General features: G+C 37.2%; 1 protein-coding gene across 5 annotated transcripts in view; it reads right to left on the reverse strand.

The window, feature by feature from the left end:
• Positions 1-6509: 6509 nt before the first annotated feature.
• Positions 6510-27321, reverse strand: part of LOC126248031 (tetratricopeptide repeat protein 39B-like) — a 332375-nt gene continuing 311563 nt past the window's right edge. For all 5 annotated transcript variants that reach the window (XM_049948636.1, XM_049948634.1, XM_049948637.1 and 2 more), the window contains 4 exons: positions 16545-16706; positions 16179-16408; positions 8984-9218; positions 6510-8855 (listed from right to left, as the gene is read on the reverse strand). In XM_049948636.1, coding sequence (XP_049804593.1) covers positions 8735-8855; positions 8984-9218; positions 16179-16408; positions 16545-16706 — 748 coding nt within the window. In that variant the 3' untranslated portion in view covers positions 6510-8734. The remainder of the gene's footprint in view (positions 8856-8983; positions 9219-16178; positions 16409-16544; positions 16707-27321) is intronic.

Here is a 27321-nt window from a genome sequence, read left to right on the forward strand (position 1 = left end):
AATTTTTTTTTACTTTAAACTTAATTATTAATACCATATCGCTGCATTAACTTTAATATTACACCCTATAAACCTAGTACTGTTTACTAACTGTATGAGGCAAATATGATGAGAAAAATCATATTTTACATTATGCATACTTATTCTTCAATAAAGGGTTTTTTATCAAGAAAATTTACAACCATTAGTCTAATAACTAGGTGCCAAGTGTTTAGAATATCTTCATTTTCATGCCACTGTGAAGAATCTCTCTTCAAGATCTGTTTAAAGATACTCTTATTTTACTACAAAGGAACTGTTCAGTCACATTAGTCATCTTTTGGAATTTGAACAATTCCTACTTGAATCCTTATATTTTTTGTCTGTTGGTTCCGCTTAATGATTCAGTGTAGTGACTTTTCATTTTTGGTTAAGAAGATTAATGTGAGAGAACAGAAGACCGAAACAAATGATTTTTCAGTTTTTGTAACTCCACATTGTTGGACAGATAAGGTAAAAAATGAGGTGCTTCTGAGCAGAATCAGAGAGGAAAATGATATGTGGAAGAGACTGACAAGGAGGAGGGACAGGATGATAGGACATCTGTTAAAAACTCCGGGAATGACTTCTATGGTACTAGAGAGAGATGTAGAGGGCTAAAACTGTAGATGAAGACAGAGAGTGGAATACATTCAGCAAGTAATTGAGGACATAGGTTGCAAGTGCTGGTAGCTTTAATGATGATCTGACATACACAGATAAAGTTTTGAAGGAATTCTGAAACCCAAATATGGTACTTTGGCGTCTGAGGTGGCACAAGTTGATGCTTTTACTTACATAATGGTAAGCAAAAGCATAAACAGAACAAACTATGCTCTCTTCTTGTGGTCATAGTTCAACTTCATCATGGAACAAATGTTTTCAGTACATATATTGGGTCTGCCATCCACCCTGCATGATGGATCCCCTTGGAGCACAGAAAGATAATGCACAAGACAGTTCTTCAAGAGGAGAGTTTGCAGCTAATTCATAACTATCAATATAATCTTCTCATACATCTTATACCTGCAAGGTATACCTTTTTCCAAGATGTTTTTCCATTGAAAACACATGCCACAAGCCATTCAACTTGAGTTTCAAGGACAACTTTTCCCTGCCTTTTCCATAGGAAGTTAAATGACCAGAACATGTGTAAAATTATCAGCATTGAACTAATAGTGAACTTTAATTTTGCTTTATTTTGAAATTCATTTTTGTGTAAAATACATATATCTTTTAAGTACATTAATAGGTACTGGTATTTAATGAATTGTTGAACTTCGTAGTCATTTCACTATCGTCTGTTAATGACTGCCTGTGGTTGCTCAGATGTTGTCTTTCTCATATAACTGATGATTGATTCCATGCAAGGAGCTTGGTGCCCCTTTTGACTGGTGACTGAACTAAAACTGGTTATCGTTTTTCACTGTAAAGATCTTTGAAGTAATAATGCTTGCTGTGCCATCTAGGGTTTAAAAAATGTTTCTATCCACTTAAGAAGTTTCAATGATCTCCGAGCATATTTATGTAATTGCTTCTGTTACTGAAACAAAACTACTAATTTGTCTTTACCTCTGTGTTGGGAGTCATGATTTTTCCACAGAAATCTTCACTTCCCCCTCTGGTAGTATGGCACTTTGATGTGTAATTAGTTTACACACCCACACATTGAAAAAAAGAAAACTGTTAATGTTGGACTGACAGATGACATTTACTATCTGTTATTTCACACTGGTAAAGCAGAGATGAGTATATACTATTTTCTGTAAATGAATGGAAAATAGAGACACTGTATGTGCTACGATTACGAGCTTGCCTCAAAAGTAAATGACGGCTGTGGTGGTGCATGCTGGGTCTCAAACAGGTTCCGTGATCTGTACTTCCATTCAGCCTGCTCTGTTCTCTCTACTTGGCTTGCAGTCACTGGCCTATGTTCAGCTACAATATTAGTGGTGTGCTGCTTGACACAGTTATTTCTAATAGATATCTAGCCATAACACTGCAAATTGACATGAAATGGAATGAGCACACAAGGTCAATTGTAGGGAGGGTAAATGGTTGACTTCATTTATTGGGAGAATTCTAGGAAAGTGTAGTTCAACTACAAAGGAGACTGTGCACAAAATACTTCTGTGACCCACTCTTGAGTACTGCTCAAATGTTTGGGATCCCCACCCAATTGGATCAAAGGAAGATACTGAAGCAATTCAGAGGATTGCTGCTAGATTTGTTACCAGTAGGTTTTATCAGCTTGCGAGTAATACGAAAATGCTCTGTGAAATCAAATAGGGATCTCTGGAGCGAAGAAGACATTCATTTTTTGAAACACTAATGAGAAAGTTTAGAGAACTGGCATTTGCGGAAGACTAGAGGACACTGTTATTTCCACCAAAATACATCCGTGTATGGACTCTCAGGATAAATCAGTATTCATACAGAAGCATACAGGCATTCCATTTGCAAATGGTACAGGAAAGTAAAAGAATGAAAGTGGCAGAGGGTACCCTCCACCATACACCATTTGGTGGTTTGCAGAATGTGTATGTAAATCTAGATGTAAAATTTGCGAAATATTGTGATAACCTACATCATCAGTCACTACAGTGTTACATGCACTATACAAATGGTAGGTAAACAACTTGTCATCTGCTTACGTCTTAACCTCAGCGTAGTCATAAACAACATTTCAGCAATCACATCATTTAGGGCAAACCTATAACTAGCTAGCAAAGTGATGAGTACATCAACACAAATATTAGTTGGTATAACAGATGCAGACACATAGGCCGATAGGTATACTACTCACCTTTGAATGCATTAGTTGAGGTATTGCAAGTGAAAGGATCTATTGCTGTGTTCTGATTTTACCATTCCAAGAGATCAGTCAGCATTAAAGCCATGAATATGCAAAAACTGTTGAAACTTTGGCATACAAATTAGTTTTGGCAACATATACTAACACAAACACAGTTTGATATTTTACTGAGCAAAGTGGCCTGAAAAGATAACTCCGCCCTGTAGTGGAAATGTTATCAATAAGTAGATGACTGCATAAACACACTCATGTGGTTCTCACATAACGTTGCAATGCCAAGTGATGGTGGTGGCGGTGTCGTCTTCAGTCCATAGACTAGTGTGATACAGCTCCCTATACCAGTATATCCTGAGCAAGCCTCTTCATCTCTCCATAACTATTGTAACCCACATCCAACTGAGCCCTTATTTTAGTCAAGTTCTGAAATAAATTTCTTCTCTCCTCAATCTAGTTCAGTATCTGCTTGTTAGTTATTTGATGTAACCATCTAATCTTCAGCATGTTCCTGTGGCACCATATTTCAAGAGCTTCCATTATCTTCTTGTCTGAACTGCTGTGGTTCTGCAGGTTTTTACCATGTCAAAAACCATTTGCATATAGTGTTGTGGTCCTCCTTTATTGTTGACACAGGGTCACTGCTTGAATGCTGCTATCTTATTGCAGTATGTCCAATTTGGCACACAGAGTAATAACTTCTGTGGCCTTTTACTGGAGACTGTTCTCTCTGGAAGATGAAAAAGATCAGGAAGTGGTCACTTGAGTGTAGACTCTGTTATACAGAGCCAGCAAGAGGTAAGGAACAGACTGAAAGTTCAGTAACAGAGAAAGATCCCATGTAGCGCTAATGTGTTTCACTCCCCTTCTATTAAGGAAGCATATATATTTTCACAGTAAGAGAGTAATATCTTTGTTACTGGGAAAGTAGAGTTTGAGACCCAAAATCGTTTCATCTTTTCACTTTCCTCACTCAGGTCATCCTTCCTGTGATCATCACAACCCATTAGCACAGGTACAATAAACAGTTAAAATGTGTCTCCTGATGATACAAGTTCAGTAGACTTGTCTTTTTTTATGTGTGTACTAAATCCATCAGTGTTGCATGTTGATGTATGGAAAGCATCTAATAGTAAGGTATGTCTTTGCCCTTTTCTCTCTGTCTCAGTAGTCTTAATGGAGTCAGTAGCACTTACTAATTACTGGTGCCACTTTGGCACTACCGAGAGAGATATTAGCAATTACGTTGTTGCAAACAGACTCTCAATTAAAATCTTTCATATTAGCATCATGACCTCACTCTGTGTTGAGATCATACCAGTAACCTAACACCCTGATCACTTGCTTTCTAAGCCAAACAGTAGGTTAAATATCTTAGACTGCATGGCTTTAAATGTTTCTTGGCTCTGAATAATAAACTCACCTCATAACTTTTATTTATTAGTTCTTTCCTTGTTCCACAAATACTAGGCAGACCCAACTGCAGAGCAGGTGGTTTTTGGGAATCCTGATGCCCATTTGCAATGGGGAAAAAGCAGATACTGAATCATGTGCAGCTTTTCTACATTTACCTTATATAATGTAAATTTTCCACAGAATATTTTTGTGCCAGTACTATGCATATCTGAAGTCCCAAATTCGATTAGATTCATAAAATTGCATTTTTAAGTGAATAAAATATGCTTGGGAACTGTGGGTTTGATGAAGGGAACTATTAATAATGGTTTTAACTTGGTCACTGCAAACCTTTACAAAAATATTGTAACACTATGAGAAATGCATGCTTTAATATAAATGCAGATGGCAGCCAAGCCTGCAGATGGTGGTGCTGCTGTATCTGAACATGAGTGGCACCTATACAATGCCCTCAATATGTTGCAAGTGTCAATCATGCTCACAATTGTTCTGTGTAGTTGTGAGTGCATTACGTTGGAGCTAAGTGAACCTGAATGTGGGCAAATTGTTAGTGATGCTTCTGTAACCAAAGTAGCTGAAGCGTTTGGTGTTTCAAGAGGAACCGAATCTATGATTTATGCCACATATAGGGAAAGCAGAAAATCATTATCCACTAAGCCGAATTGGAGATGAAAGTGTGTTTTAAGTAATCATGATAGATGGGCATTGAAAAGTATTGTGACAAAAAATAAGAGGACGACAAGCTGCAAAAGTTACTGCAGAACTGAATGTCACACTTGTGAATCCTGTCAGCACCAAAACAACGTGAAGGGAGCTCTGTACGATGAGAATCATAGCGAGAGCTGGAATTCCAAAATCACACATCAGTGATGCAAATACTGGTAACAATACCAGACAAGAAAAGTTGCTACTCACCATATAGCGGAGATGCTGAGTCACGATAGGCACATTAAAAAGAGTCACACAATAATAGCTTTTGGCCATTAAGGCCTTTGTCAGCAGTAGACGCGCGCGCGCGCCCACACGCGCGCGCGCGCCCACACACACACGCACACACACACACACACACACAAAAACGCAACTTGCACGCACGTCTGTGGTTTGAGTTCTCTGAGACTGCAGATGTGCATGCAAGTTGTGTTTGCATGAGTGTGTGTGTGCGCGTGTGTGTACGTGTGTCTACTGCTGAAAAAGGATTTAGTGGCCGAAAGGTATAATTGTGTGAATCTTTTTGTTGTGCCTATCGTGACTCGGCATCTCCACTATATGGTGAGTAGCAACTTTCCTTCTCTGGTATTGTTACATTCCATCCTGGATTTTCCATTGTCTGAAATACTGGTAACAAGGAAACATGGTGATGGAGCCATGAAACCTGGACTGTGGAGCAATGGAAGAAAGTCATATGGTCAGATAAGTCTTGTTTCACAATGTCTCCAGCTTCTGGCTGAGTTTACATCTGATGTACACTATCCCAAGCTTATGATTCAGACTGCTTGCTGCCAAGAAACATGTTGGGAATTTAGTGATTATTTGGGCAGCTACATAGCAGTATTCCATGGGCCCTGTGGTTACTCTGCAATATTGCATCACTGCCAAGGACTGTCTGACAATTTTGGCTGATCAGGTCCATACCATAGTACAATGCTCATTCCCCAATTGATGATGCTATGTTCCAAGACGACAGTGTGCCCATTCACACAACTCACATTATATAGGACTGGTTTAATGAGTAAACGATGAATTGTCTCATCTCACCTGGCCACTGCAGTCACCAGATCTCAATGTTACTGAGCCTTTCTGGTCTACTTTGAAGAGATGGGTGCACGATTGCCATCCACCTCCATCATTGTTACCTGAACTGTGCACTATTTTGCAGGAATAATGGTACGAAATTGCCCTGAAAACCACACAAGACATGTATTTATGAAGTCTGAGATGACTGAAAGCTGTTTGGAATGCCAATGGTTTTCTTACACTGTATTAGCTGTGGTACTGTGTTGTCTTTACTTTGTTTCCATATTTTTGTCCACTCCCTGTAGATCAGCACAACATACAAGTAATTGTTTTAAACGTAATTTTTGTCATTTTGCTTGAGATGATATCAGTGAATATTCAGATGTTTCTGATGTCTGGGCAAGTTGCACAGTCTCATAGGTCATTTTGTTATTCTTCTTCACCAATAAATAAGTTGTGGTTTAAATCTTTTAAATTCCTCAGTTATACACTTTGACAATTAAATAACTGAAATAAAACTGAGACTCACAGATTCTCTCACAGCAACAAAATATTTATTATGATGCTTTGTTCTGTGTCACTGAAGTACAATAAAAACAACAACACATAAATTCAATGTTAAATAAACAGTTAATGATGAGAAACATTTATTTCTCACAATGTAAGAACACAAATTCATATTACAGCTTTTATTTAATATACTATACACAAACAAATATAACAGACACATTGGCATACGCAACTGACATCAGGCATGTCCCTGAAGAAATACTGGTTCTTTTATCACAGGTATAATGTGATCTAGGCCATAGTTTTCTTTAGGAAATTTTTGTTCCTTTATCTTCATTTGTCATCTTAACGGAATTACTTATGGCATATGAAAATATCTTTTCAACTGTATAATGCATTATGGCAAGAAAAATTTCAAGTAGCATACTTATCTCACATACATCAATCAATCCTATTTCTAATCACACAATCCTTTTAACAAATTATTGTCAGTCAGATAATTGAATAAGCAACAGTTATAATTATTATTATGCAGAATATATGGGAAATAGACTACAAAGAAAGAAATCCAGTCTGAGCATTAGCATCACACAAAGACAAGCACTGTGATCACATGAAGATGATTGATATCCATCCACTTCTTGAGATTCATCTAACAGTTCTGTAAACTGAAAATAAATATAAGACTACTGACACAACTGCACCTAGGCAGTTCCCCTGACACACAAAAATTGCGAATGAAATACAGAAAGAGATAGAAAAACATAAATGTAATGACTTACACACAGTACATCAGATAACAAAAACAATAAAACACAAATTGAAACGACATGCAGAGCACATAAAGATTGTGCTCATAGCAGAATATTCAGAATCATCTTCTGATTAAGTAGATTCATCCAATTGTGAGTAGAGTAACTATGCATCTTGGCAGTTCTTGGATAATGAGAAATGTCTAAAAACATGTATGAGGTTAGATTAAAAAGAAGTTAAATAATGTCCACATATGTACTGCAACTCATCTTCAGCAGATGCATATCTACCTTGCTACATGAAAGCACTAAATGTATCCCGTATCCCCTGTTTTACCTGAACAAGACACAGCAACAACATTGGAACTCTGGACAAGTAAACTATTGAAGAGATGTGGGAAAATTATTTGATTGTTGTGGAAGAAAGGACCAAGCCACACAGAACATCCTTCAGGAATTAAAAAAATTGAAAGGTTACGCAAACTACTGCTTAAAAGCAATGCTGAGTGAGTTATGGGGCACCTGACATAAGTAATGAGCATATCTGTATATTGTACAAGCATTTAAATAGCACACCATTTTTAACAGATGGATTCCCTGGTTATACAGATGGAATACAAATATTGAAATGAGTAAAAGTAACAGCCCACCATTTAAATGAAGGATTGTGTGGTAGATATGCACATAAACGCAGAATATACATACTGGAAATATTGCTAAGCTTTCGACCATGTAGCTGTGTGTGTGTGTGTGTGTGTGTGTGTGTGTGTGTGTGTGTGTTTTTCTGGCTAGGGAAAAGGGGGGGGGGGGCAGTGTGAGCACATCTGCCTATCAACTTCTCAACTATATGGGGCATTGTACTCTTTACTCCTTCCATTACTTGCTCAGTCACGTGTCACACAAACAATGGAGCTAATGACCACACTGTGTGTGTGTGTGTGTGTGTGTGTGTGTGTGTGTGTGTGTGTGTGTGTGAGAGAGAGAGAGAGAGAGAGAGAGAGAGAGAGAGAGAGAGAGGGGGGGGGGTGGCTGTATGAAAAGTATGGAAGTACAAACACACAATTTTCTGACTTCTCGATGTAAGACTGAAGTAGATCATTTGTTGTTTAACAACGTAACTAGATACTTCAACTTGTGTGAAGAGTAACTATTTCACTGCAAGATAAAATGGAAGAATGATCATGAAATATTTTGTCAAAAATATTAAAAATTCTAAAACATTAACAATATTTAAATAAACAAAAACATTCTTTAAAACAATTTCTTCAAGACAATAAAGTGTTCAACAACTGGATCACAGCATTAAGCATGTAAAAAAAATTGGAATGTATATATCTTACCCAGTACAAAAACCAGTAATGACAAAATAGTTTTCATGTCTTTTGAGATCAAAAACCCCAGAGATTACATTTACTGAAGTTAGAAAGAAAATAGTGTTTTACTGGTTTGGTCAAGGTAATTGCACACATTTTTAGAAACATAAATTTGTCATCAACTACTGACTAGAAAGTTCTGAAGTAGTCTCATCTGATAATTTCCTCGTGTTCAACTCAGACTGGAAAGAATGTATCTTGAAATGAAGGCGTGACTCCAGAGAATACCCAGTATAGTTCTTCCTACAAACATTAGAAGTCATTAACAAGAGAGTGGGCCACTCAGACTCACTTTTTGTGAGTAAAAAAGAAATTCATACACTTTTACATTAACAACTTTTGAAATGCATCTGACATATTCTGTAACTTACTTTGCATCTTCCAATAATTGGGCTGCTCTAGAGAGATCATTTTGACTCCTGTATAGTAGTGCCAGTTCAACCATAGCATATGGTACAAGATAAAGATCTTCTTTTATTTTTTTCTCCAATGAAAGCACAATATTTAGGGATTCCTCTGCTTGAAGTGGGGTATTCATCAGTCGCAAACATGTTCCTTTCAACAATAAAACTAATGCTTTGTTGTCTGCATGATATTCGCCTTCTTCTGAAATTGAAAATGCCACACCAGTTAGCATCAGTATTTGTTCAATAGAGGCATCAGTATAAACACTGAAATCAGCTGTACAGGGTCGTCTTCATGAGCAACAAATAATACTCTACACGAACAATAAATTCAACTTTGTTTAATCACAGAGTACATTCAATGCAACAAAAACTGACGTTTACTGTTTTGTGACATATCAAAGCATAATTACAGTGAATACAAAAATAGGATACAGGATTACATTCTAAAAAAAAAAAAATCTTACAACCTTGTCACTTACAGAGTGAACATGAAATACTATTGACTGGAGGAGAGGATGGGTGGTGTAGTAGCAGGAGAAGGAAAAGGGGAGAGGGAGGAAAGGTAGTTATTGCAAAAGTATGGCCTCAATTATTGATCATATGGTATATGAGCAAATGCAATTACTTGTACTGAAAGTCAAAGGTGGCCTCACACTCAATCATATGGACATTGCCAAGAATGAAAGAATCTTGCATCGCCGTTCTGGCCGAGATTCTGACAGAATTTGTTTGGCATTATTTTCTTCTGAAATGTCAAGCATTTATCTTTAGTATGTATATTACAGTTATGAGTGAGTGTGCAGTGTAGTGTTGTACTTGTAATTTTACAGATTAGCATGGAATGGAAGAATGAGACAAGATTAAACCAACTGCTGACACAAACCCTATTCTTTATGGATAGCAGTAAATGGTCCATCAAGCATAACACTCTCATCCGAATGTGGCACACTGTCAATAATGTCATATGCTCTCACTGCATAAAATCTTCTGAGAGGTTTGGCACCTACACTACGATTTTGGTACACAGCCTTCTGATCACAAACTTTACACCTTCATTCCTAGTTAGGTTAAATATCAATGACAAAATTTACTCCCCCACCAGCATTTGAACTGGCTACCTCTGATTCAAATTCTGTGGCACTACAATGCATTAGTGACCACAGCTACTGATGTGCACGATTTTACTTAAAACAGCAGGTATATGCTTATATTTTTATATCATGCTGAGTACCAACATACATTACAGGTTTTGCTCAATGTGACACACATCTTCATTCACTAAAATGTGGCCTATGGGTTATGACTAGGGCTCAGTGCAACGAAAAGTGTGCTTCTGCATGTGAAATTGCATAAGAAAATTATTGTGTCAGAAATTCTTCTTTTAGTGCATCTGGACTGGATTATGACACCTGAATCATCGGCACAGAAAACTATTTCTCATGTGCCAGTGAAAGATGACAGCTTGTTTGCATATATCAGGAGCAGGAGCAGATTCAAGATCAGATTCTGTGGAATACCAGTATTTATTTGTTCCTATTTAGCATTAACACTGAGCTATCTATGAATAAAATATGTAGTGCAACAATTACTTTGAGAACTCTGACAGACATAAGTTCAATATTTTTCCAAGCAGATGCACAAATGAATGTGTGAGGATTTGCAGTCAAATGCTCTAGACAGATCACAGAAGTACCTGTAGGTGAAAATCTGTCATTTAAACATTTAATATGCATTGCCTGACACAAAAAGGAAATTCAGTCAATTGACAATCCCTTTTCATCATCCTTGAAGAACAAAGACTTTAAACAAAACCCCTAAATCTCATAAAATGCTTAACAAAACACCCAAAGTAAAATTAATGGGTGAAGTGTTAGAACCATTTCTGATCTAAACCAGTGTTCAGCAGGGTGACAATCCATGTCCTCTTCTCTCCTCTCCCCTTTAATCAGGTTTTGAACAAAGTCATCCAAGAGTGGGAAAAGAAAAACTATTGGACCCCTGTGTCACCTGGAAGATCTAAAAAAATACACCCAAATTTCTTTCCAATCTTTCACAGCTGATCTGGCAATACTAGCAGACTATGAGAAAACAGCAGTTAAAGAGATAGAAACTCTCATGTAATGTGTTGAAGGAAAGAGTTTGCCTTGAAATATCCTTCCAAAAAACGAAGTACATCTGCCTTCTCAAGACATTTCTACCATTGTGGCACCAGTTTCAATACACCCTGTTCATAGAGGTCCATTTGGTTGGAGTACAGCCATTTGCAGACTGTGGGTTTCACTTCCGCATCTGTCACAAAGTGTTTGGCCGGCCAGGAATTTCTTTATGGGACAATACTGATGAAAGTCCAATGGTTGCATGGTCTGGACCGTATGATGGATGCTGGAGCACCTCCCACCCAAATATGGAGATTTTCTCATGAATAAGACCAGCAACAAGGGGCAACTATTGCCATGAAGAAGTTTGACACAGTCAGAATTAATGTTGAGGCATTTGTCACAGAGGGCATGACAAAATTTAACCAAAGTTTTAATGTATGCTGCAGCATTCACAGTGGTCCCATGTTCAGCGCAGTCCAGAACACTGTCACAAGCACTTTCCTATCAGACTGAGTCATTTTGAATTTTTTTCATACTGAAGAATCAGCATATTTCCACTCCATAGAGGCCTGCTTGATTTTGGATGTGTAGCAGTAGGCCTGTGACTCATCACAAGTGGCGATTCCTTCCAGAAAGTCATGCCCTTCTGTGACATAATGCGTTAAGTGATCCAAGCTTGTCATCATTCGCTGGCCCTTATGGTTGCCTGTCAAGGTTTTAGGCACCAAGTGAGCACTAATTTTATGTAATTTCAATGTGACATGAACAATATCGTACACGTGATAAGGTTTGCAGTTGCCCACATCGGTCATTCAAAATTACTGACATTCTGTGAGGTTGCAGCTGTTAACTGCTGCCCAGAGTGTGGCAAATCACAAAGGGTCACACAAACCTCTTGGAAGAATGCACACAACCTGGAGACATTGCTACAGTCCACACAGTCATCCCCATACCTGCCATGCATGTTCCTATGAATTTCACTCAGTTTATGGCCTTTGGCCCACAAATGCTGAACAACACTTCATTGCTCTTCACAAGTCGATGACAGTAACATGCACTTCAAGTTTGTTTTTCGGTTCAGGCTTCTCTCGGTAGAGAAGCATGTGACAACAAAATACTATCTGTAGTGCAAACATGAAACTATCAAACAATATTGTCATGAAATTTCAACATTCTGGCTGCAATACCATGGGAAAAGCAAAATTGCTGTGCATTACTTTCCGATATTCCCTCATATGTATAAAAAGCTACAAATACAAAATCTTACAGTGTTATGTCTATATGATAGCTTTGATGCTACTGATGTTCAGAGATGGCATTCAAACTGCTCTGTGAGGAATACTGTTTTAGAGACATTGCTGCCCATTTACATTAATGCACAACTGGCACCTGTATGCTAATGACTGTCTAGCACACTCAAAACAAGCAGGTGTTTCACAAATAATGGCTGCAGCTCTAGCCATATAGGTAACCAGTGCTTCCAGAGTATCTGGGTCTTGTAACCAAATGCTTCATCCCCCCCCCCCCCAAATAAATAAATAAATAAATAAATAAATAAATAAATCTATGAGGCAGTATGCAACTTCTGCAAAAACAATGTTCATCACACAACAGTTTGTATGCCATCTCTGAACATCACTAGCAACAAAACCTTCTTGGACTCTTAGCATGAGAATGGTGCTTTTGTGACATTTTTATCAGATAAAAAGGAGTGTGCACTGAGAAAACAGTAAAGGAAACCAAAGAAAAATTTTGAACAGGAGATAAAGTTCAGGGAAAAGAAATAAAAAGTTTGAGGTTTGCCAATGACATTCTAATTCTGTCAGAGACAGCAAAGGACTTGGAAGGGCAGTTGATCAGAATGGCCAGTGTCTTGAAAGGAGGAAATAAGATGATGATCAACAAAAGCCACACAAAGATAATGGAAAGTAATCCAGTTAAATCAGGTGATGCTGAGGGAATTAGATTAGGAGATGAGACACTTGTAGTAGTAGTAGTAGCAGTAGTAGTAGTAGTAGTAGTTGTTGTTGTTGTTGCTGTTGTTATTCAGGCAACATAATAACTGATGATGACCAAAGTAGGGTGGATATAAAATGTAGACTTCCAATGGCAGGAAAGGATTTCTGAAGAAGAGAAATTTTTTAAAATTGAATACAGATGTAAGTGTTAGGAAGTCTTTTCGAAAAGTATTTGTATGGAGTGTATCCATGTACGGAAGTGAAACATGGATGATAAATAGTTAGGCAAGAAGAGAATAGAAGCTTTTGAAACGTGATGTCACAGAAGAATGCTGAAGATTAGATGGGTAGATCATGTGACTAATGAGGAGGTACTGAACAGAATTTGGGAGAAAAGAAATTTGTGGCAAAACCTGACAAGAAGAAGGGATTGGTTGATAGGACGCATTCCGAGACATCAAGGGATAACCACTTTAGTACTGTAGGGAAGTGTGTGTGTGGGAGGAGGGGGGGGGGGGGCTGCAAATCACAGAGGAAGACCAAGAGATGAATACAGTAAGCAGATTCAGACACATGTAGGTTGCAGAAGTTATTCACAGATGATGAGGCTTGCACAGCATGGAGTAGCATGGATAGATGCACCAAACCAGTCTTCACATTGAAGGCCACAAAAACTACACCTACAACAAAGAGAGAGTTTCTTTTTGTCTTCTCTAAAGCTCTAAAATATTGTATAAATAGTCATTTTTGCACCCTATACATCTTGGATACATAATAACATATATAAATACCCATTCTTAATTTACAGTAGTATAGTTACTCCAGTCCTCATGGGCCCTTTCAGATGAAGGGAATGGAACTGTCCACAACAGCATGGGGGCAAAACGTTTTTGATAAGCTGTTGTTGCTACCCTATTTCAACAGTGGCTGAAATAGTTGCTTTTGCAGCTGTTGGTGCTCTGGCTGCCTCTGTTAATATTCCAAATTTCAAAATGGACTGTTCCATAATGAAGGTGAATTCAACCTAATTTCAGTTTCACACAAATAACAATGCTGGTCAGTTCCCAAAACCTTATTGACAAACTGTTCTAAAATAAGAATCAGAAATTGGTTCTGTGAAATTTAAAATCAATGAATGCGGATGCTGTGAAACGACACAGTTCAGTTAGTTCCAGTATGACAATTGGCTTTGGCACTTTTGATGAGAAATGGCTCATACAAAGACTGAGTAGGAAATAGTTTCCACAAATACAAAGCATATATGTGTAACCTTCTTGTCCAGTGATCTTTTTTATTTCAAAGTCCACGAATACTATAATGACTGAATAATGAAATAGTTCCTGTTGAGGATAAACATTTGTGAGCAGATACAATTGTGTGCTGGACTGGGATTTGAGTCTAGGTCTGTACCTTTTGTGAGCAAAATACTACCCAGTGTACTTCCAAGCATGCCAGCTCAAAGATTCAACACTTGACTATCTAGTTCCATAATTGCCAAGATTCACACAGAATTTCCTGCTAGGCTAACAGAATAGTTCCTCCCAAAGAAAAGATACTGACAAGAGTCTAGAGGAATATACACATTCCCATCTCTGTAATCCAAAACACATCCAGAATGAGAAACTTGAGAGAAATTTAAACAACGGAAGGAATATTAGGGATTAATATGGTTCAAATGGCTCTGAGCACTATGGGACTTAACATCTATGGTCATCAGTCCCCTAGAACTTAGAACTACTTAAACCTGACTAACCTAAGGACATCATACACATCCATGCCCGAGGCAGGATTTGAACCTGCGACCGTAGCGGTCACGCGGTTCCAGACTGAAGCGCCTAGAACCGCACGGCCACACAAGCCGGCTAGGGATTAATATCCTGTTGATTATAATGTCATCAGGGATGGTGCACAAGTTCAGACTAGATAAGGATGGGGCAGGAAACTATGACTATGACTAAGAGTATGACTATTTCAAAAGGAACATCTGGCACCCATCTTATGTGATTTAATTATAAATAATTTAAATTTATAGAAACAAATGGAAATGGCAAACAGCTCATCCTGAAAAACAATCCCGTGCCATGACTGCCATCTCACTGTGTTTCAAAAACTGCCAACAGACCTGCTCAGTGTATAAAAAAACAGACTTAAAGAATTAATCTTGCTGAAAATGAATCTTTCATTCTGCAGCAGAATGTGCACCATTTTGAAACTTCCTCGTAAATTAAAATTTAATGCTGGACCAGGACGCAATACCAAACATCTTGTTTTTCATTAAGAATGATCTTACTGACAGTATCCAAGCACAATTCATAACCTGTCATTACAGATTTACTTCTGCCAGTATACAGCAGCTATTTCCCAAAGACTTGCTTGCTGAAAAACCTTATAAAACATAAGTAGCTTAAATCAATAACTATGCAACAGAAATTATAGTATAAAAATTAAATAATTTATTGCAAAATGTCTATGTCTTTATACATGTCACTATGGTAACATTTCTTCAGATAGAACATTTGGGATAAATGTAGTTGTGAGTCTTCTAATGTATGCAACTAGTAAACATGAAAACAGTCAAAAGGATATGCAAGGTGACAAAATTGTGAATGACATCAGTGGCAAGTATTTCAATAATACACTTACTTTGTTTTGCTGCATGCCTTATTCTAATACCTGGCCAACAGATCTTTATATCTTAAAATTACAAATAAATGTGGACCTAGCATTTACATACTAAAGCCATAAAATGCATTTGTAGAGATAAGGTTTAGATTTTGAATAATTTTATGAAGACTTTATAAAATTTTTGAACATGATACATACTGTTACAATTTTAATGGTTTGCCATTTTCAAGCATATATACTGAATGTCATGGCACACATTACCAACACTACAGGAGGACAGCAGAAACAATAATTATCAACGAAAGAAAATACACATTTTGATTAAAGGTGCAGGAACTGGAAGGAAAATAAACACATATTCAATGAAGGTTTGTAACTGCTAGTATGAGGAAGCTGTAAGCTATGGTATCTAAATCTGAAAACCTTCCAGAAGAAAGGAAAAGTCACATAAAATTTTAACAAATGTTATTAACTTACCACGTGTTGATTCCAACTTTCTGAGTACTTTTTCAACTCGTTTATACACTGAATCTAACATTTCCCATTTTTTCCCAATTTGTTTGAACAGGTTCCACACATACATTAGTTCATAACCTGGAAGAACCAAGCTTTTCCCTTGAGAAAAATAGCGTTCCGACTTTTTGACTGCAAACTTCTCCATTGGCAATGATTTTCCAGCTATCCTCTGCTTCCATTGAGGTGCATGCCTTTATTACAAATATAAAATGGCAGGTAGTGCTTTAGTTTATCAAATTTTATGGCTATTCGGTAGCTTTTCCAATTATCATCTTTCAAATACAAGCACTACGAGTTAGAAATAGAAGGCACCATTGACATTCTTACCTCATAAGATATTCAATTTCAGTCTGTTCATCATCAGTGAGGTCATCACCTAGCATACACAACATTGCAGCTTTTTGATAAGCATAAATAGTTTTTGACCATCTACTTTCTTCAAACAATCGTCCAGCAAAGTCGCTAGCTTCATGCCAGTTCTGTTTAACACTTAAAAAAATAAAAACACTGGTCATATATTTGAAAACTGAGAGGTTGCTAAAAATGTTGTGTTATCTAAATGAGGATTACATATGAAATACATATATTAGTGTCTATCGTAATCTTGAGCTCAAAAGTCTCACTTTTTGTACATACTAAAAAAACAATAAAAGTTAGTAAATTTAAGTTTGGGGTGTAAATTTCTATCATAAACTGAAACTTTTAGCACAGCAAACAGGGAAATATCTGTTTCATTATCTCTCTTTCCAGCATAACTAATTTGAGCTTTTCCCCTTATGTTCTGTAAATATGTACCTTAGTAGGTCTAAATTTTAATTGTATTGGTAAAGCAAATTTTCCCAAGTCCTACTTTGATTGTGTATAGCCATATGCTGAACAAATATTATGAAACAGTTTCTCTTGTTTAATAAATTTACCAAATATGAAAAGTGCTTCACTTGGCATAGAATATTTAGTTCCAGGCTTCTGAGTGATGGTGGCAGTTTTTTCCATTGGGGTGAAGATAGTGGCATGGTATAATGAAAACTAATCATTTACTTCAATGATTATGTAAACTACACAGTAGAGGTATGGAGACTGTGGAGCAGGATAGGAAGATCACTGCCCTTCAGGTTGAATTACATAAGGCAACCAAAGACCTGAACATGTTGTGGAGGAAGTTGTGTAAAGAAAGGTGTGAAATGGTAATGGGAAATTGAGAAAATAAGCAAAGAATTTTTCAGTTTTGACAGAAATGTCAAAAATAAATTTGAACTCTTGCTTCAATTTGGAAAGGATGAGCCTGAGTCCAATAGTGTAGACAGGATACAAAAAAACTTCGGTATAGATTTGAAAAGGAAGACTATAGGAAAGTCAATAAAGAGAAGAAGTTTTTTTCTTAGAAAGATCTCAAGTTGTACGTGTACAGCAACTATTTCAGAATGAACTATGCTCCAGATACCAGGACATAACTTTTTACAACCTATTGCCAGTGTGGGTCAGGTGAAAGAGCATATACAGTGATCAGGTAAAGATTTAATGAAGAAAGAAGCTATGATTGTAGTGGATGGGTTGGGCAACAGTACTGACATTGATCCTATACATTCTATAAGGTGTGATCTGGTAAACATTGTGTAAGCAGCCAGCTATTCTTATTGCATTAGAGTATTCAAGGACTGGAGAATAGATATAACTAACTACTTACAGTAAAACCCCATATTAAAGAACCCGATTTTAAGGAAATCCCGCTTTTAAGGAACACTTTTGTTTGTCCCAGCGATAACGCCATAAAAACAGTGTTCCTTAAATTCGGTTTTAACAAATCGTGCTTTCTTTTAAATCCCACTTTTAAGGAATATGTATGTTACAATTCACAAATTAAAATACGGTCTGCAGCTGCACTTCTTGTTTTTGGACATTAAATCGTAACGTTAGGCTTTGATCATTTGCATTCTTAGAATCGATGTCTGCGTCCACGTTCACATTCGCATTCAGATATTGGTCTCGTATCAATAGTTGTGAAGTTATCGAGATTAGTGAATGTTAAACTGATCATTTGAAAACACAATTCTTCCACACTACCACGCTTCAGCTGTCGTGTCTGACGCTATAAAGTGAAAGCGTTAAGTGTATACAGTAGCTGTGTAGTCTACTTACAATAGTGTTTTTGTACGTGTAATATGGCCAGCAAACAAAGAAAACTGATGATACAGCAGAAGCTAACAATTATTCGGGATTTTGAAGAGAATCGCAATACCTGTATGAAATTATACGACATTGCAAAGAAGTACAATTTGGCGCCATCATCTTTGTGTGGAATAATGAAAAATAAGGAGGCGTTATTAAATTTAGAAGCACTTGGTTCATGTTCATCAAAAAGGAAGAATATTCATGAATTGTCTTTCAAAGCCGTAGAAAACTGCTCTTTTAGACTGGTTTCAGGGAATAAGAGCTGCAAATATTCTCACAGGTGGCAATGTGTTGCGTGAGAAGGCGCGAGAATTGCACTGAGGATGGGATATGAGAACTTCATTGCATCTAATGGCTGGCTAGATCATTTTAAAAAATGTCACAATCTCTCAACCTAAAATTTAAGTGGAGAAAGTGCATCAGTGGACAATGAAAGTGTGGAAAAAGTTATACTTTGCCACGTCTGATTCAAGGGTATGATTCCAAAAATATTTTTAATGCCAATGAGACTGGTGTATTTTATAACCTCCTTCCATCTAATACACTTTCAATTAAGGGTGAAAAATGTCATGGTGGACAAAAAAGTAGAGAGAGAATGACAACATTATTGTGCGTGAACAATGACGGAAGTGAAAAGTTGCCACCTTTAATTATTGGTAAATTTAAAACTCTGAGGTGTTTTAAGAACATAGAGACACTTCTGTGCAAATATGAGTTTAACAAAAATGCCTGGATGACAACAGATATTTTTATTAGGTTTCTGAGGAGCTTGGACTCGAAGATGGGTACAGCAGGAAGAAAGATTGTACTTATCCTAGATAGATGCCTGCTCATCCCAAAAATACCTCATTTTCAAGAAATATAAATGTTGTGTACCTTCCTGCTAACTGCACAAGTCACTTGCAACCACTGGACTTAGACTGGACTTAAGCATAATCCATTCAGTTAAAGCTAAATATAGAATGGCTCTAGTGCAAAAATCAATTTCATTCTTGCAGAGGAAGCAAGCTATGAAATTGAATACTTTACAGGACATGAATATGTTTGTTGCCGCCTGGAATGCAGTCACACAGCAGACTGTCATAAACTGCTTTGGAAATGCTGGCTGTGGTGCAACATTGTCTGTGGAGGACAATATCGCTGAAGAAGATTGGAATGTTATAGATGTTCCTGAGACTGTGAAGTTCCAAGATTTTATTTCGTGTGATGATAATGTACTTACTTCTACACCCACTAGGGACATGAGTGAGCTATTTGCTACTGATATTGGTGAATAAACTGAAATTGGTGGTGACGAAGATGATGATGATGATGTGGACTCACCAACACCAAGTTTTTCTGCAGCTGTGGAAGGACTTTAGACTGTTAGAAGGTATTTTTCATCCTTCATTGTGGATGAGGCAGTTCTTAACAGTGTTAACCAGCTGGAACGACAACTTATAGGAGTACGCTGTGCTGGAAGGAAGCAGCAGACTACTCTTCTAGATTTTTTTTTTTTAGAAACAAAAGACAGTATAGCAGTTTTATTCATTATTGTGATATCTAATTCATTGAGTGTCATTAGCTAAATAAAATTTTCTCCTTTTGAATCAAGATACCAGTTGATGACTTTTGATGTGACCTAACATCCAAAATATATTGAAATTAAAAAATAAATAAATAATAAAAGTATTATAAATATATCGAATAGTTTTAAATTTGCCAAAAAAACATTTTCATGTTCACTGCATTTTTTTATGCAACTCAAGGTGAGTTTGTGATTATGGAGTATTTATATGGCCTAAATAGCTTACACTTCAGTTTTGATTCTGGAACACTTATTTAGTGCATTTTGACCTAAACCCTTATTTAAGGAAAACCCTCTTTTAAGGGACAAATTTTTTGGTCCCGTGAGATTCGTTAAGAGGTTTTACTGTACTTGCACTGATGAATTAGTAACTGAGCCCAGCTGACATATTTTGTCTCTCTGAACATAATTTGGCCACTATCAGGGAGCTATTAAGTATTACAGGGTTTTGAGCTAGGCAGATTTGGAGAAAGGAGGTGCCACATTCACCAGAAACCACCAATGTATTAAAAATGAATTCAAGAGTGTAGTTAATACACCAAAAATTGAGAATTTTAGCAAACTGTTCAAATACTGAAAGCCATTAACTGCACTTGACAAAAATGTAATGCATTGATTAATGTAGTTCTTGTCACATATTAAAACTGTGTTTTCTCCCCCAAAATTAGTCACATTAGATCAAAGTCTACCATAAAATCATGGCTTACTAACAGAATGATTTTTTTGAACAAGAAACAAAACTCAGTTCATTAATCAGGAATACATCTGCTGTTGATATTGTAGCTCATTACAACGTATTCTGGCAAATATTGAAGGATGTAACTGACACATTGAAGGAGATGCATTACGAGAAGAAAATAGCAACCTCAGACTACAAAATAAAGATAATATGGAATAGAAATGGTGGAGAAGACATGTCAAACCATAACTGAAGAGGAATAGATAGTTTTATGAACAAATGATACATTGATAACAAATATGCGTAGTGTGGCAAACACTTTGAAGAAGCACTTTATAAATGTTACTGATAAGACAGGGTTGTTAGGCTCAATAAATTCATACCTGGAATACTTGACACCAACCTTCACAAATAACTGAGATAACATCTATATTATCTCCATTATACCAGAAGAGATCTTGCTATTGCAAAATCTTTAAAATTTTCTGCTTGTTATCACAAACATCAACAAATAATAATAATAATAATAATAATAATAATAATAATAATAATAATATTTTTCTGAGTGTAGTTAACTCCAAAGTTATTTGTTCAACTAGTCACTTTCCACTGGGCTATTTCCTGATCAGAAAAAAAGGCATCAAACTTCTGAGTTCCACTTTAGCCAGAATTTTCAAATTTAAAAAATAATTGTGAAGGGTATTCAAACATACTGCAAGAATGTAATTATTTCATTACAATAAATTACAGGTCATGAGAATATTCTGTGATTTGTCAAGGAATTTTGAATGCGTAAGTCCCCTTTAGTTTTTACTGCGCATATTAAATGCATTATCATCATTAACAATAGCAGGTAATACAGATGATACTAACATTACAGTAAATAGCAAATCAAGTATAATTTTAGTTACAGTGGTTTATAAATCTGTCAAGACATCAGTAAATGATTTCTAGCCAATTTGTCATCATTAAACTTTGAAGATATATGCAGTTCAGAACCTGTAAGGGGATTTCTAACCAACATGCAAATAGGAGAGGTTGATAGTGTTAACTCATAATAATGTTTTAATCCCAAGAATTTAAGTTGGAAGGAGCATGAAACAGAACTAATAAAACATCTAAGCAAGGCTCTGTTTGTACTAGCCCCGTGTTGTCACACACAGGTTATTTAAAAATAAAAAGTTGGCATAATTAATTTTCTTTCATTCTATGTTGTCATACGGTAATAACATTTTTGTGTAACTCATCCAACCATGCTCAATTTATACAAGTCCAAAAGCATGTGATGTGGTGTGAATTCAAAAATGTTCTACAAAATCCTGTTTAAAGAAATCTGCACGCAAACTACTGCTTCTTGGAATAGTTATTCCTTAATGAAATTTATCATAAACAATATAGCTTTCAGACCATTTGCTCAATTCTCTGAGTCTATATTAGGGCAGAGAACAATCTACAATAAGACAGTAACTTACTTGAGTCTACAGGGTCTACAAAGGCGTAAAATATACAGGAATATAAGTTTTCAGTAACTTGCCAGTAACCAAAGTAAGCCTTCTTACCAATAATGTATAGTTTAAGAAGAGCTTACATGATTTATAGAAGCAATTACATATTATTAACAATATCACACAAAATTGTACCATGTAATATAGGCCTTCTGTGCATCTTCAGGCCAGTACTAAACTCTGTGTAAGGAACCACTGTACCTTTGTTTTTCTTTATTTTTATTATGCTTACTTACATCAAGTCTACGAATTATTTTTTTTTTTTGATACATTTTGTATTAGTTTGTAAATAATTATTACTTATTCCACACCCTTGGGGACCATTTCACTTAGGATCTATTCAAAGAATAATAATATGTATAAGTGTTTTTTTGTTAAAGTGCATTTTTTATATGTTCCACATGCTTGAGGATTTCCTTACTATGGGGAACTATGCAAGATTCATTGTAGTCACCCTAATAAGGAAACAGCCTCATGAATAGCATTAGTTTTATCAGTTACATTTTTCTCACTTCTCTTATAACTATAAGAAATCAGTACATACAGATAACTGTGTAATGGATGTAAAAGTAAATCTACTCTCAAAGAAGTTCAGTAGACAGTGATGTGTCTCAAATTCGTGAATGGGACAGTGCCACTTATGTCTGTTCAGTTTGTCAATATGCCTCGAAGGGTCATTTAAAGCCTATGTGGCAAGAAAGCTGTCAGCATGGGAAATTTTCTGCTGAATTAGTGTATATCACAGCAACTTAATTTGAACTACCAACACCTACAGTGAGACACAAAACACTGAAGATCTGTCTTGTAGTGTTTGTTCATGATCAACAACACTAGTTGTACCAACATATTATGGCTCGTAGATATACCGAGGAGAATGCAACAAAACTGTAATCTGTCCTTTGGATGTGTGTTGTCCCAGGAAGTATGCAAATGTTCCCACACAATTTATCTGACATGTACAGATCCATTACAGACAACACAACAAATATTCTAGCACCATTAAGTGTGAAGGCAAGAGAACACCTGTAATGAGACCTGGATCAATGGCATTGGGTTCTCTTCACTGATGAGTGCAAGACTGGTCTGGCACCGGAAGATTGTCACAAAAGAATGTCAAGGCAGACAGGTACCAGTATGTGCCTCTTGCATGCAGTTCCATGGGTTCAGCAGAGAGGTGACTTTGGGCCAGGATTATGTATTAATGTCTGACAACTCTCATCATTATAGAGGGCAATTGGAGCACTGTGCACTATCAATAAAGGATCCAGTGATACAGTCAATAGTTCAGCAATACTTCATCTTTGAGGATGATAATCCATTAGTACACTGCACTCATCATTTTAATCGCTTCCTCCAGGAGGCAGGAAACAGCTGAATGGATGATAGATATATGGTATCTGCTAAAATGAACCCAACTGAGCAAGCTTCAGATCAGTTGAAACTTGCAGTGTGTCGTAATTGGAGCCCTCACACAATGGATGACCTCAGGAAGGCTGCTTCCTCAGAGTAGCACATGCTTGAGCAGCAATGTGGACAGTGTGCCAAGGAGGATCAAAACATGTTACAAGATACCAGGAGGAGCAACAAGGTATTGAATGTTACCCAGCAGTACATTTTGATTTTACAGATGTGAAAAGTAGTCCACTTTTGAATAACCTTCTTTCATTTTAGTTATAGTTTTTCTGAAAGTGCAACCATTTTTAGCCTCACACCAGCCTCTTCTATCTCCTCTTCAAGAAGTTAAAATATCTAACTGCTCCATCACAACATGTATAGTGTGCCCCAGGACGAGTGCTCAACATCCAGGGATATGACAGGAGTGCTCATCTGAAGCAAAAAAAAAATTCATATGGACATATGTCCTATTCCAAATGGTTTCTGTGATAGAACACATTTAATGTAGATTTGTTTTTGACTAGTGATTAGCATTCATGTGTCCTATGTACCTAACCTCTTTGAAGTTTTATTCTAGCCCAATCTACCTTGTTGCTTTCAACCTCTTTGCTAGGGATGTCTTTCTTATAAACTAGCCCGTTGGACACACAGTTGTTCATTGTTGTGAGTAAAGAAATCTGAGTGACAGAGTGTATCACAGAAAAGCATCAGTTAGCTGTGTTTTTGCACATGCAAGCTAAAATGCCACACATCTACACTAATGAGGAGAGTATGAAGATCTGGTGTATGTTTATGGCTTCTTTGATATGAGTGCTCTTGCTGCTTTCGAAGAATACTGTCAACACTTTCTGACACATCAAGTTCCTGATCATAGAATGTTTACCAGATTTTTCAGCACAGTGCATGTAGTAACCAAAACCAACCGCGGGAACGCCTTGGGCTGTGGATTGGAGCCGCCAGGCGGGGAAGCCGCCGGTGGTGGAGCACGCACCACCGGGTAAACACAAGGACGAGTCGGACGACAGACCAACGACAACCGACAACGACCAACTATGACCGACACAACAAGGAAGAGATAAACAATAGAGGCTTGTAGAAACCACAACACCAAACACCAACAGTAAATCCAATCGGAACCAGAGCCAGGCAAATGTCAACAATGAGCAATGACCAGAACGCAGTACCGCTGAGATAGAGACGCAATCCAGAGCGAGTACCAGACTGACTTGACTAGGGCAGAGCGGGTCCCTATATACGAAACTGGAGGGAGCGGCTATTGGCCGCGGTCTGCACATGGTGTAGCGGTGGCGCCCTCGCTGCGTGAGAGCCGCTGCGCAGAAGAGCCGCCGCGGACGCGGAGCCCTCTATGGGCTGGCCACGTCCATTTGTTCTGGCGCGTGTTTGACTTCCGCAGCGGAAGGTACTAGAGTGCATGAAGCAGGTATTCTTCCAGAGTTCCCATTCCTCTTCTGAATGTGTAGTTCAACAATCTGTGCAGGAACAGCAACACATTGTTGAAATGGTGGAGTGGAGTCCTACCACCAGCACACGGACTTTCTGTGTTATTAACACCACACAAAGATGTGTAAAGCGAACACTACATGTGGAAAACTTTTACCCATTTCACATACACCGTGTCCATAATCTTCATATTGGCAACAATACGTCAAATTTTGAATCTTATCATTGGTTAAAAGAAAATAATCATTTTCTTCCATTAATACTATTTACAGGTGAAATCACATTTACACTGAATAAAATCAAGAATACACACAATAATCATCAATGGTCACAGAACAATCCACACCCAACAGAGGAAACCAATGTTGAAGTTCATTTTCTGATCAATGTTCGATAAGGCATTATCGGTAACATGTTGATAGGTCCAGTAATTTTAGAAGAGCAAATGGCAGAACAGAATTACTTGCATTATTTGAAAAATTTGTTTGGTGAACACCTTGTCGACATTCCTTTGGCCACGTGGACTGCAACATACTTCCTGTTTGATGGGGTTGCTCCACATTTCACCAGATGTGGGAGGGAACGTCTCAACTGCATTTACCCTCATCTATGGATTGGTCATTGTAGTGCAATGAACTGGCCACCAAGAGTGCAAGACCTTCCATCATTAGATTTTTGTTTATGGGGGCTGGATGCAGTCGGAGGTGGGCAAACAAAAGGTGAATATGCAAGAGGAACTGCTTGGTAACAGCATGGATGCTGCTGCCCTCATTAGGGAACACACAGAAGTGCTGAGACAAGCAACACATGTTCTGCCAAGAGTGCACAAGTGCAGTAAAGTTGATGGTGGGACATTTGAAAATTTATTGTGAATTGCACAACAGCTATAATGTGATGTGTATAATAATGCTTAGAGGAGAATCTGTTAAAAATCTGTGTTTTTCAATTGATACTTTGTAAAACAAATGTTGAAATGTTTATTAACTGTTGTACATGTGTAAACCTGACAATGTACTGAATAATACAGAAAATGAATAACAGTTATATTAAATATGTTCTATCTCTGAAACCATTTGCAATATGGCATATGTCCATATGAAGTTTTTTGCTTCTAATGATAATTCCTGTCATATTCCTGAATACTGACTATTCCTCCTAGGACATCCTATAAATTCCACTAATGAAATTCATCATAAACAACCCATCATAATTTGAAAGGAACAGTGATATCCACATCCACTACATGAAGAAAAAATGACCTTCATTTTCCATTATTAAAGCTGTCAGTGGCTCAGAAAGAAGTTCAATATCCAGCAACAAAAATTTTTCATTATTTGCCCATTGATGTAAAGTGGGTGACAAGCAGCAAAGGCAATTTTAAATCTAACCAAAATTACTTCTAGATTACTCTTCCTCTATGGACAAACTTCTGTTTAAAATCTGGTAGCTTATAATCTAAAAACACCTTTTTTCGTGTAGTTGCATGAATAGGAATGTTGAAACCAATAATGGGAAAAAAAACAACTGTGAAGTGTCTGGTTCCTCACTACTTTTATAAAACAATCATTCCAATCATATATGAAACATGTAGCTAACTAACCAAAAAAACTACCTACCTACCTACCTACCTAACTTACTAACTGACAAAGGCACCACCTCTTATCCAATGAATCACAGTAATTTCCTGGAAGGTCATCACCAATTGGCGACATCACTACCTACAACCTTGCTATGTGGATTTCATTTCAGAAAAGGTCCAAAAGCGCTTTCAGTGCCTGCTTAAATCAGTCACCTACCCTAGAAACAGTTACCTGACTGCATATCCTTCATCTACATCTACATCATTAATCTGCAGTTCACAATCCAGTTCCTGGCAGAGAATTTATTGTGCCACCTTCAAGCTATTTCTCTAACATTTCACACTCTGACAGTGCACAGGAAAAATTAACACTTAAATCTTTCCAGGGAGGCTCTGATTTCTCCAATTTTATGATGACCATCATTTCTCCTGCTGTAGGTGGCTGCCAAAATACTATTTTTGCATTCGGAGGAGAAAGTCATGGATCGAAATTTCACAAGGAGATCATGGGGCAATGAAAAACACATTTGTTTTAATGATTCCCACCCCAACCCTTCCTTACTCTTACAACCTCACACAACCTTCTTTTATATGGTTGGAAAATATGCAAACTCAACTAACCTGGACATTGTATCATTGCCCGTTCTACATAAACACTCCACAAGCCAGTACACGGTGCATGGAGTAGGGTACCTTACACCACTACTAGCTTTTTCCTTTGACTCACAAACAGAGTTAGGGAAAAATGA

The sequence above is a fragment of the Schistocerca nitens genome, chromosome 3, assembly GCF_023898315.1.
Source record: "Schistocerca nitens isolate TAMUIC-IGC-003100 chromosome 3, iqSchNite1.1, whole genome shotgun sequence".
Taxonomy (NCBI): Eukaryota; Metazoa; Arthropoda; class Insecta; order Orthoptera; family Acrididae; genus Schistocerca; species Schistocerca nitens.